Source organism: Oenanthe melanoleuca, chromosome 1A (genome assembly GCF_029582105.1).
Source record: "Oenanthe melanoleuca isolate GR-GAL-2019-014 chromosome 1A, OMel1.0, whole genome shotgun sequence".
NCBI lineage: Eukaryota > Metazoa > Chordata > Aves > Passeriformes > Muscicapidae > Oenanthe > Oenanthe melanoleuca.
In genome coordinates, this window is record NC_079334.1 from 67,535,360 (window position 1) to 67,547,648 (window position 12,289).

At 41.9% G+C, this 12,289-nt stretch overlaps 1 protein-coding gene across 2 annotated transcripts in view; it reads right to left on the minus strand.

Annotated features, from left to right (window-relative positions):
- CHCHD3 (coiled-coil-helix-coiled-coil-helix domain containing 3) overlaps nucleotides 1-12,289 on the minus strand; it is a 121,300-nt gene that overhangs the window by 16,339 nt on the left and 92,672 nt on the right. For both annotated transcript variants that reach the window (XM_056482454.1, XM_056482455.1), the window contains exon 6: nucleotides 7,170-7,240. In XM_056482454.1, the coding sequence (XP_056338429.1) occupies nucleotides 7,170-7,240 (71 nt within the window). The remainder of the gene's footprint in view (nucleotides 1-7,169; nucleotides 7,241-12,289) is intronic.

The following is a 12,289-nucleotide window of genomic DNA, read 5'->3' on the forward strand; positions in this document are numbered from 1 at the left end:
TTTTCATGCACAAAATAGAGACCCCAGGAAAATGTGGGGCGTGTTCAAGGAGCTGCAGTTAGGAGGGGAAATTATCAGGATTTCAGTCATTCCTCTTAGCAGAGATATGTGGGACTGAGGGTTTTATATTCAGGCATTGAACTGAAAATCTGACAGAATTAATAAACTTATTGCAGAGGCACCCACAGCCTCTGAAGGAGGAGAAGGGGCACCTGATCTGTATTAATTTGGATTTTGCAGGGCCTGGAGGGGCTCCAGGAGAGCTGGAGAGGGACTGGGGACAAGAGATGGAGGGACAGGACACAGGGAATGGCTTCAGATTGGGAAAGGGGAGATTGGGGAAGGAATTCCTGGCTGGAACCATTCTGTGATCCTATGATTTAACCACTTTATAAGAGACCTAAATACTCATTACAAACCTTCTTTTCTGAGTCTGACAAAACCCAAAATTTGAGATTATTTCCTCAAATATTTACTGCCTACTTTGCCTTTAAACTGTGTTTTCCCTCAGGTGCACTCCAAGCAGAATGGCTGTGGTGTATTTTTTTATTTTTTTCCCTGATTTTCTAACACTACTGGAAAGGAGATTAAAAAAAGAGGGGAACCACATGTCAAGTGGTAACATAGAGAGATAATTGGTAATTCACTCTTCACCTTGTACCCAGGAACAGGTGAATTCTCCTTAAAAAAATCCCCCCACCAGCTCTGGGAAACATTCTTCCTTCCCCAAAGGAAGGTCTGTGCTGGAGGCTCCCAAGTGAGATTTGTAGGATTTGATCCTACAGATGGCTTGGCCTCATTAAAAACATCCTTAGAAAAGGTATTTGTAAATCTCAGCCACAAAAGATTAGGAACCACAGAACAAATTAATAATAAAAAGGAGCTGCTGTGGGGTTTAACCTCCCAGCTTTAATGCTGTAATTGGGAAATCAGGGTTTGGAGGAAATCCCAACAAAGGATAAGGCATTAAAACAAGAGGCTTTACTCCTTGTTTGGAATAAACCTGCAGGAGGCAGCCAGATGTCCCCTGGCAGAGCCTGGAATGCCAAACACAGTGGGAAGAGCTTCTCATTGCTTGGGAGCAGCTCCCAAAGCTGCAGCCAGAGCAGGGACTGGCCCAAAAGGGAATCCAGGAATTCTCCCAGCACTGGCTGCTCCCCAAAAGGAGATTCAGAACCAGTTCCACTGGAGCACTGAGGTGGGAGGGCAGAGTTTCATTCTCTGCTTTCACAAAAAATCTTTAAGTGACTCTGTTCCTCTGAAGGAAATGGAGAAAAGCAGCTGAACACATTTCTCTTCCCAACACATCCACCCTGAACAGGAAAAGGACCTTCTGAACAGGGAAAGCACCTGCAGATCCTAAAATCACAGACTGGTTCAGCTTGGAAAAGATATTAAAGATCATCAAGTTCATCCAGTTCAAACTCCCCTCCTACAGGCAAAATTTCCCTCATAGTTATCCCAAAATATCCTACACAGTTATCCCACAATATCCCACACAGTTATCCCACAATATCCTACACAGTTATCCCACAATATCCTACACAGTTATCCCACTCTATCCCACACAGTTATCCCACTCTATCCCACACAGTTATCCCACTCTATCCCACAGTTATCCCCCCACAACAATATCCTACAATAATTATCCTGTCTTCTCTCCCAGAAAATCTTTTATTTTATGTATTAATTCATAGAAAATAAAAATTCCTACTCCTGGCTCGGTGCTTTATAAACATTAATTTTAAGATTGCTTTCTCCATTACATAGAGTAAAGGAAATCACTGTGGGAAAAACTGGGGATAGCCTGAGGGGAGATTTAATGAATGTACCCATGATTTCTAGAAAAGGGAAAAAAAAAAAAAAGATTATGCCAAGCATGGAAAGAATTGGCTTGCCCTCTTTATTAATGTGCTATCTAGATTTTGAATAATGGATTTTAAAAGTTAATGTAACTCTCAAAAAACACAGCCAGAGCTTCAATCCTGTTTCCTGAGCAAACAAGCACAAATTTCACATCAGAGCTCAATGATTTCAATGAACACACATGCCCATGCTCAGATTCTCAGTGCCAGAAACACACAGATATCCCACCAGTTTGTTCTGAAGGAATACACAATTCATGTTTCATCCTGCACTCTAATGGACTGCACTGATCAAAGGAATGGAGTTCAATACCTGTGGCTGCAGGGAAACCCAGAATTGTCATGTCTGCAGTGACAGTCACAGGTGAACACACTGAGAAGTGACTTTAGGGGATTCTGAGATTCCAAAGGGCAACTGGAGAACAGCCAAAGAATTCTTTTATTTGTTTATAGGTGCAGAGCAACTGAGACAGGGGAACTGCTGCCCTCTTTCAATCAGAACTGGGTGATTTTTAAGGTCCCTTGGTACACAGCAGCAGCAAGTCCAGATTTCTGGACTTTTTTCTCTGCCCCTGCAGCCCTCAGGTGAGCCCACAAGGGCCAAGCCCTGACTGAAAGAACTGAGCAAAGAGAAGTTTATTCAAAAGGAACAGGGTTTGGGATGTGAATAAACAGGAGGCTGAAGGATTTATTAAAGCCTCTCTGGTGTCTCTTCCCACCTGAAGCAGCTCTGTGCACTCACAATCTGGACTGGTTGGAGACAGCATCACTCCCATGAAAACTGCACCTACACTTGGCTGGTGGAGTGAGAAGTGTTTGAGATCAGACACCTCTGCCTGAAGCACTTCAAAAATCTCTGCTGGTGGCAGCACAGCTGTGTGTGAAGAGGTGCAAGAGCAGAAAGAGAAACAAGACCTTTGGGTACCTCTGTTGCTAAGAAAAGCTCAGTGGCTGAGCTGAGCTGTGCTGTTTAATTCTTTAATTCCCAGCATCACTTACAAACAGCTCACACCTCTCCAAGAGATGTCAGGAGTAACTTGGGATCATCATCCCCAGACAGAACATGTGACAAAAAAAATCAAGGATACCACCAGCAACAAAGTCATCAGGGCAAACAATCCTGCAATGATTCTCTCCTGACAAAGCACCACCTCTATTTGCTGTATTTGTGAGAGAAAACATTAATTCAGGAGGTTTCTGTGCAGAGCTCACTGCCCTTGGCTAAGCAAAAAAAAAAAAAAAAAAAAAAAAGCTGAACTAAAGGCACAAAGCCTGCAGGATTTTTTGTAGCTTCCTATTTTCTGTTATTGAAAAAACACTATGTGGTATTTCATAAATAACTGGTCATTTGTATTTTTAATTTAGGTTTTAAAAGCAGCTACTTTTAATTTAAGGCCAGGTTGGATGGGCTGGAGCAACTTGGTCTAGGGAAGGGGTGGAATGGGATGAGCTTTAAGATCCCTTTAACCCAAACCACTTTGGGAATCAATGATGTTATTTAAAGAGATGATACAAACTGGAAGTTTGGGTCTGCACAAGGAGAAGTAAAGCACAAATTCTTTGCCTGGCTCTCTAAAACACAGATTTCTGTGTCACAGAGGTATGTGAGTGCAGCATGATGGTGACTGAAGCTATTTGCATTAAGAAACTATCAATATTCCTAATTTACAGGCAGTGCAAGAACCCTTCAAAGCCACCATATGTGCCCCAACATCAGAAGGGTAACAAGGACAGGGAAATAAAGCCACACTTCCCTGGACTTGGTCCAAAGTCATCAATAAAAAGCTGATTTTCTCTCTATTCTGCTTTTTTTCCCCCTCAGTGTCCAGAGAATTGGCACCACTGCTTAGTGAGACAATTATATCTGAATATCCAAGTGTTGCTGTTATTAATTTACTGTGGTTTCATTATGCTCCTTCTCAGCTTCACAGCTCACAGCAACATCAGTCAGAACAGGAAATACTGCAAATATTTCAAATATTCACAGCTCAGCATCAAGCAGAACTTCATGGGGGAGGTGTCCATGGCATGGATGATCCTTAAGGTCCTTTCCAGCTCAAACCACTCTGTGATTTTTTTAATGATAACAATGCCTTAAATTTTATTTTCAGTAAATATTAATGACCCAAGCTTTGTGATAGAGAAATTCTAATTAAAGGAAGGTATGATATTGATGATTTGTCATTTATTCCCATTTATCCTATGGGAATTGATGGAGAGAATCAAGTCCAAAAGATTCATTATAAAGAAATAAATCCCCCCTAAATCTGTGATTCAGAATAAACACCCAGATGATACAAAAGATCCTCTGGATTACAACTGGCTGTGTCCAAGCAAACTTTGGATTGTTTTAATTCCATTATTGGGGAAAACCTCATCACAAACTGATCAATCAATCCCCCAGGAAGATTTGGGAATTAAGTTTTTCCCAAAAAAATCCAGCAGCAAGGAATTCCATGAGAGCAGTGAAACACGAGAGGAATGGCAGAATATTGAGGAAAATATTCACAGCTCTGAATTCTAAATATACCACCAGAAATCAAAACCCACCAAAGATAAAAACATTTATTTTAGGCTGCCTTTGCCCTCTCTGCTCCTTAAATGAATAATGAAGATGTCACTTGGCTCGAGACACCACGGGGGAATAAAATGTCACTGCCACAGCTGCTGAATTTCCCACTCCCAGCCCTCCAAATTAAGGGAAAAAACCCACAAAACAAAGGGAGAATTTGATTAGGAAAAGTTCAAATCCTTGCCCAAAGCCCAGCTCTTCCTGTAACGTTGCATTCTTCTCTTCTTGTGTAAACTCCTCATTATAACAGAGCCATCTTCATAATGGAATAATTGGGGTTATAATGGAACTGTGGGAAGATAATTCCAGCTTTAGGAGGGGCAGCTTGGCCCTGTAATGTTGTTTTAATGTGATTTGGGGACTGCAGGAACTGCCTGAACCTGCTCATTTAGGATTTGATCAATGGGAATTAGGCTCCTAAAGAGATGAAGCATTTGATAATTCCCAGTTTGATCAATGGGAATCAGGGCCTTGCTGGAGATAAAACATTCCACATGGACATTTGGAATATCACTTTAATGCAGCAGCAATAGGAACTGCAGACACAAGACTTGCCAGGTCTCTGACCCAAACCCATGTGGGATATTTGTATTTTTCCCTTTTTAATGGGGTTTAATCATCCCTAGAGACTGATGAAGCCACAGCTGATGTAATTTCAGGGATTAAATAGAGGAAGGAAAATCCAGGAAATATTTAATATATAATAACACCATCCCCTTCTTGCTATTGGAAGGAATGGAGCTTAAAAAGTGGAAGAAATTCAAGTTATATCATTAAAACTGGGTACCTAATTCTAGACATGCCTAAAATAAAGTCAGACTATTTGCTAATAACACCACAATTAGATCCATTAATCTTGCACTTGGAACCTGCAATCACAGGCAGCACATGGCTTTATGCATTAACAAAATTTAGCAGCTCAACCTTATTTAATTCTTCTTTTACAGCCAATTAAACAACTCTTTAAACACCACTGGAGCCTCTGTCCTCTCAATCCTCATGTGCAATTAAACTGCACATGAGAAGTGCCTGTGACACCAAAAGAGCATCTTTAGGTCTCACTAAATCATTCCTCATTTATCCATCAAGTTCCATAAAAGAGGCAGTGATAAAATAACATCCCCTGCATTGAAACCTTCAATAAAAAGACAAGGTGTTTAAAAGGATTTGATGTAAGGAAAAAACCTTTAAATTGTGAAGTAATATTGGTATTTCAGGCACTTCACCAAATCTGCCACAATTTATGTGCATATTTCAGGCACCTTTTTATTTCCTTTTGTTTTCTTGGAAGGCAGTGGACCAATAATGGATCCACTGATGTAAAAATTCCAAATAATTTTTAGGAAATTTGGTTTTAAGTGCAAAAGCAGCACAGTAATTGCAGTCAAATGGATGATTTCAATGTATACCTTGAGTTTCTAGACAATTAAGAGAAGTCTAATCTCATCAAGTGTTACCTTATCCAAATCCTCCTCAGTAAATATTCCTTGATTTCTGCACCCTATAAAATGGTTTTCCTAAATTTCTTTGATGCTCAATCAATCAGTTCCATTTGTGCACCAAAAGGAACCCAAAGTATTTGATTTACTTAGGAATGGATCAGGAGGAAAAACCCAATCCCCAAACTCATCTCTGCCCCCTAAACTCACCCAGAGCTCTTCAGCAAAACTCCAAATCCCAACAAAACCTTCTTTTGGAATAATGCATGAGAAATGAGGCAATCATTTGATTTAGAAAGCTGAAAATATCCCAGTGTAACAAAGGAAGGAGAAACCCAGGTGGGAATTTTATCCCAACCTTCCTGGATTTCCAGACATGATGGAAAACCCTCCAAATTATGCTTCAATCAGACCTTGATCAATGGTCATCCTGTCCCTTTTGTTTAAGGGACAGATAAATATACTCTGCACCATTAAACACTACAACATTTTTATATATACACCAGGGAATATTCAACAATTCCTGCTGTTAAGAGATAAAATGAGTTTTTCTTATACTTTAAAATTTTATTCGTATCATTATCAGCAGCTCAGAAAGGATTTTTCTCTTCCTGCTCATCAAAAATCAAAACAAAACACAAACCAGAAGCAAATCCCTCCACAAAGCTACAAAAATCGTGGCAGAATAATTCATTTTCTGCAGCATTTCATGGTTAGAGGAGAGAATTGAGGTTGGAAAAAGTTCTGTGTCCTCAGGAAAATGATAAATGGAACCTGGAGCCTGAGGGATGAAGCAGCCCAAAAGGGAAGGTCCAAGGCTAAGGGTCACTGTCACTTTGATCCATCAATTACCAGATCTTCACTTCCCTTTCTTCAGCACTAATAAAAATTATTTAATTTGACCTTCACTGTTGAGGGCAGAGTGAAATTCCTCATTTAAATCCTTCCCATGGTGTGACTGTGATGCAAAGCTGGAATCCCATTTTTGGTGCTCCATCAGAAAAAGGGAATCTATTTTTAGAGTATTTCATGCTTCTTATCAACTATAAATTAATATAATTTATATCAATTATAAACTGATGTAATTGATACAATAAATGTTTACTAAGTGTGCATCCCATTTCTCTGCAGCTTATGGTTCCTATACATTGGCCTCCAAATTCTCCCAAATTCCCTCCTTTTAACAACTGATAGGATCTGTGGGGGAGGAAAGGGGAATTATTGTGCATTTTAATGTGGTAACAACTCCTCCAGCTGCCTGGAAAAAGAAAAAAAAAAGGGGAAGGGACTCACTTGAAGCGAGATGAGACTTCATCAGCAGCTTTTTGGTATTCCTCAGTGGTGACTTTGTAGAACTGGGCACTCTGGAGAAAAATCAGAATAAAAACATGTTTCAGTGAGTGTTGTTAGCAGGCATGCTAATATCAATCAATAAAGCTGATTTTGGATTCAAATTGTTTCAAAACACCCTCAAACCTAACCATAAAATGACAAAATTTCAGAAATCACTTTTTTAGGGGTGTTTGTTTGTTGTTTTTTTTTTTAATAAGTGTGTCTTGATTATGCAAAAGAAATGGCTCTTGGGGAAGAAACTCTAAAGGGACATGAGGTAAGAACCCCATATTTAGCACAAGGTGCTCCTGGAGTCTTTGCAACTTCTTTATTGCAAATTAAAATCAAAATAGTGATTCTTGACTTCTTTGCAGTGCCCTGTTTGTGTTCCTCACACAGTTCTCCACAGCCTCACTTCTTCACAGTCCCACAATAAATTAACTGTGGCTCCACTTTTCCTTTTGCTCTTTGCCTCTCTGAGGATTTCCTGGAATATTCCAAACTCCCAGGTCACTCCACTCAGTTGCCAGTTTTAATTCCTAAATTTTCATCTCTCCTAAACCCAGGGATGGCTTTGACTCAGCTCTACAAAATCATTCATTTCCAAAGTGCAGGTGAGAGATGCTCACCAAGCAACAGAAGTTTTTTAGGTGGGAAAATGCTGTGCCAGGGGAGGCTCAGCTTTGAAATTGGGGAAATTCCCTCATGGAAAGGGTGGTCAGGCACTGGAACAGCTGCAGGGGTGGAGTCCCCATCCCTGCAGGGATTTAAAGCCCTGTGGAGGTGGCACTTGGGGACATGGCTCAGTGGTGGCTGTGACAGTGCTGGGAATGGTTGGACTCTATGACCTTAAAGATGTTTTCTAGCCTAAAGAATTCTGTGATCCTGCAGCCTGAGATAAATTGCTGGAATGTTGTTTTGCCTCATGTCTCAATAATACAGAGGTGGCATTTTTCAGGAGGTTTTTCCAGCCTCAGCACAGCTGGACCTCTGCTGTAATAACCAAGGCATCTGGCTGCCCAGCTGGAGGGAGAAAGCAAAGTTTAGGCAGCTCAAAACTTCTCTGGAACTATTTTCCTCCCAGTGCTGGTGGAAACAGGGTGTGGAGAGGCAGAAAGAACTCTGGTGAAGCTTTGAGTCATTGGCATCCCAGGGAGTGATGTTAACATGGCAACAAAATCCTGCCAATCCCACACTGTGTCATTACATCAAACCCAGCTGAATTCTTATTTTAACAACCTGGGATTTTATCCTGTGCTTCAGAGATATTGATGTCTCAATATTGATTTGGTATCTTCCAAATATTTAATTTGTGTCAGGCTGAGGGATTGTTCACTCTGGAGAAAAAAGGGTTCTGGGAGAGCTCACAGCCCCTAAAGGGCTCCAGGAGAGCTGGAGAGGGACTGGGGACAAGGGATGGAGGGACAGGACACAGGGAATGGCTTCAGATTGGGAAAGGAATTCCTGGCTGGGCTGGAATTCCCAAAGAATTCCTGGAATGTGCAAGGCCAGGTTGGACATTGGGGTTTGGAGCACCTGGGTGGGCTTGAAGATTCCTTCCAACCCAAACCATTCCATGATTCCATAGCACACATGCATTCAGTCCATGAGAAGCATCATTCCAATTTTAATTTTGGGTAGAATAAAGCAGTTTAGCTTAAGACATTGATGTATGGAAAAGCAATATGATGAAAATGTTTTTAGGGAGAAAAAAATGGAAAAGGCTGTAAGTGGAGAGATCACTCTTCCATAAAAGTCACAGATGACACAGGTCTGTGGTCACTGGGTGACTAAACATGTCCTGAGGAATATTTATCATTTTATGAGCAGTGCAGCTCTCACTCCTGCAAAAACACTTCCTGCAATTCCAAAAAAAGGCAGCACCAACTGCAAAAAAAATGCAAATAAAACCATTTTTCCTTCCCACTTAAAGATTTCATCCTCTAAGCTTCTTCCTTGTGAATAATAATCTTGAAACGTACCAAAACCAGTGAATAAAATGCCAGCTCCAGACAGGGGTAAAATTGTCCTGCAGGGTTAATATTTTCTCACAAATGATAACAAATTGGGTGAGAGGCAGTGCAGGCAAAGGTCAGGCTGGGATCAGCAGGAGTGAGAGCTGAGCTGCCCCCACTGCACTCACAGCCAGCCTCATCCATTTCTGCATCCATCACCAGCCAGAGAGAAAAGGGAAGTGAAACTCTCTTCACACCAGGGACCCCCCAGCAATCCACCATCAATGATGGGATGGGATGGGATGGGATGGGATGGGATGGGATGGGATGGGATGGGATGGGATGGGATGGGATGGGATGGGATGGGATGGGATGAACTGGGAGATGTTTTAGGGCTGGAACCTTTCCTGGGATGGGATGAAATGGGATGGGATGGGATGAACTGGGAGATGTTTTAGGGAGGAGCCTTTCATGGGATGGGATGGGATGAACTGGGAGATGTTTTAGGGCAGGAACCTTTCCTGGGATGGGATGGGATGAACTGGGAGATGCTTTAGGGCAGGAACCTTTCCTGGGATGGGATGGGATGAACTGGGAGCTGTTTTAGGGCTGGAACATTTCCTGGGATGGGATGGGATGAACTGGGAGATGTTTTAGGGCAGGAACCTTTCCTGGGATGGGATGGGATGGGATGGGATGGGATGGGATGGGATGGGATGGGATGGGATGGGATGGGATGGGATGGGATGGGATGGGATGTACTTGGATGGGATGAACTGGGAGCTGTTTTAGGGCAGGAACCTTTCCTGGGATGGGATGAGCCCACAATCAGCAGCAGGAGGAGCGTGGCCAGGGCAGGGCTGAGATGATGAATGATTCTCCATCACCCCCTGTCCCCCCCAGGCCAACACAGACTAGAATCTTATTTAGGCTGCCATTTATCTTTCTTTGGCCTGCTCAATAAAGATGAACACAACAGTTGTAAGGATCGATTGCAATTTTTTCTCATTTTCAAGCATGAAGGAGCATTTCTGACATAAAAACAATATTCAGGGTGTACTTGTTCTGCTTTTTAATTGCAGTTCAAGTGATCAACTGAGCTGCTCTGTATGCCCAGAAGTTTAATCCTACAAGCTATCAAGAAATCATTTGTTATCTCAGATGAAGTGTGCTGTTTGTTGGCTCAAGTCTACTATTGAAATCCACTCAGATTCTCTTTCAGAGATAAACTCTCTGTAACCCAGAGATGAAGTTTTGTTTTCTAAGTCCTCCCTAATCCTCCAGATAAAAGTGCAGTGGTCATTTCCCTAAATACAGATTAAAATTGGTGCTGTGACATTATTTCCTTATCTCCAGATAAAGACAGACATTTATTATCCTCATATCTGGAATGTCCAATGCCAGGCTTGGAGCACCCTGGGATGGTGGGAGGTGTCCCTGCCATGGCAGGGGTGGCACTGGATGAGTTTAAATTCCCCTCCAAACCCAAATCCAGCAGTTTTGACCCAAAGATAATGAAGATATTGCAGTAAAATTGAGTTACAGGTGGTGCCTTTTCCACACCCTCAATGTGAAGTGAGAGAAACAGAGGCTGAACAAGAAGTTAAAGAGAACTTCAATTTTAATTCAAAATCCAAATTTTCCCTGATACATCCACAGAGCCACAGAAAATAGAAATAATGCCATAAGTCAGGGAGGGAAAAATGAGATCTGGCCATGGGTGAAAGTGTTTTCACCACGTTTGCCACTGAAATAATTTTCCCTGAGAGAAAGTGGGAACAGAAGCTTCTGAAAGCTGCAGGAAGGAGAGGAGAATTATTTCTCTGGACTGCTCTGATTTCAAAGGTCTGTGTAAGAAAATAAATTCCTGGAGCCCCTCAGAAGGTCAATGTTTTGTCTGCATGGGGACTCAAAGCACGAGCACACGTTTCAGTCTGGGCTGAAAATCTTCAGATTTGCAACCAGGAAAAGTTCTGAGAGATCCTGTGTCATCCAAGCTGATAAAAGATTATCAAAAGAACCAGGAGAACTTGAGATCCCTCATTTAATTTTACCAGAGATACTTCACCTGTATGCACTATTTTATTAAAAATGTGGTGAAACTGTTTTTACTGCAGACAGACCACGACTGATTTTGGCATTGAATTATTTTTTTTAAGCCCTTAAAGCTCTGCAGAGATTAATTATGACAGTAACATCCATGCAATCTATTTATTTTTTTTTTAATTAAATTGAATAGTTACATAGTTAAAGATGATTTGACAAAGGAAAAAAAAAAAAGACTTTTGACTTGCATACAAAAGAGACAAATCTGCCCTTTGCTTGAAGTTAGTGCTGGGAAAGACAAAAGTGAGCCCAGCTTGACTCCAGCTCAGCTCAGCACCTGCTCCACCCACCAAAGGAACCAAGGGCTGGGGCTGTTTGGCACCTTTGAGAATCAGGGGAGAATTTTTAATTTAAAGACTTCTCTTTCCTTCTCATCCTCCCCCACGGAAAGACTCAAAGCAGTGGCAGGCAAAGATTATCCTGTTCCCTGAATGGCAAATTGGAAAGTTTTCTGTGCCTCTTTTTAATCCATTTCTGCTGCAGTTAAGCTTCTTTTCTCCCCTTAATTGTACTTGTGGCCATTTCATCTGAGGATCTTTAACAAAGCCATTTGTGGGTAATTGGGAGCATTTTGTTTTAATCATCCTGTTGACACGGAGCCTCGGATCTGAACGGCTTTAAAAGAGATTTCCAAAGCCACAAGGAAATTGTTTCACTTATTTCTGTTCAAACTCAAGACTGACAAGGTTAGTCCAAGCCCCATCCTTGGACTTGGACATCCCAGGGATCCAGGGATTCTCTGGCAGTTCCAGCCCAGCCAGGAATTCCTAATTCCCCAATCTCCCCTTTCCCAGTTCCCTGTGTGCTGTCCCTCCATCCCTTGTCCCCAGTCCCTCTCCAGCTCTCCTGCAGCCCCTCCAGGCCCTGCAATGTGCTGGAAGCTCTCCCTGGATCCTTCCCTTCTCCAGCTGCCAATTCCCAGCTCTCCACAACCTCACATTGGATCCATCTCCTCTCCAAGGAATTGATGGATCCAGGGCCTTCCCTTGCAATCTCAGGGAACCATCAAGGCTCTCCCTT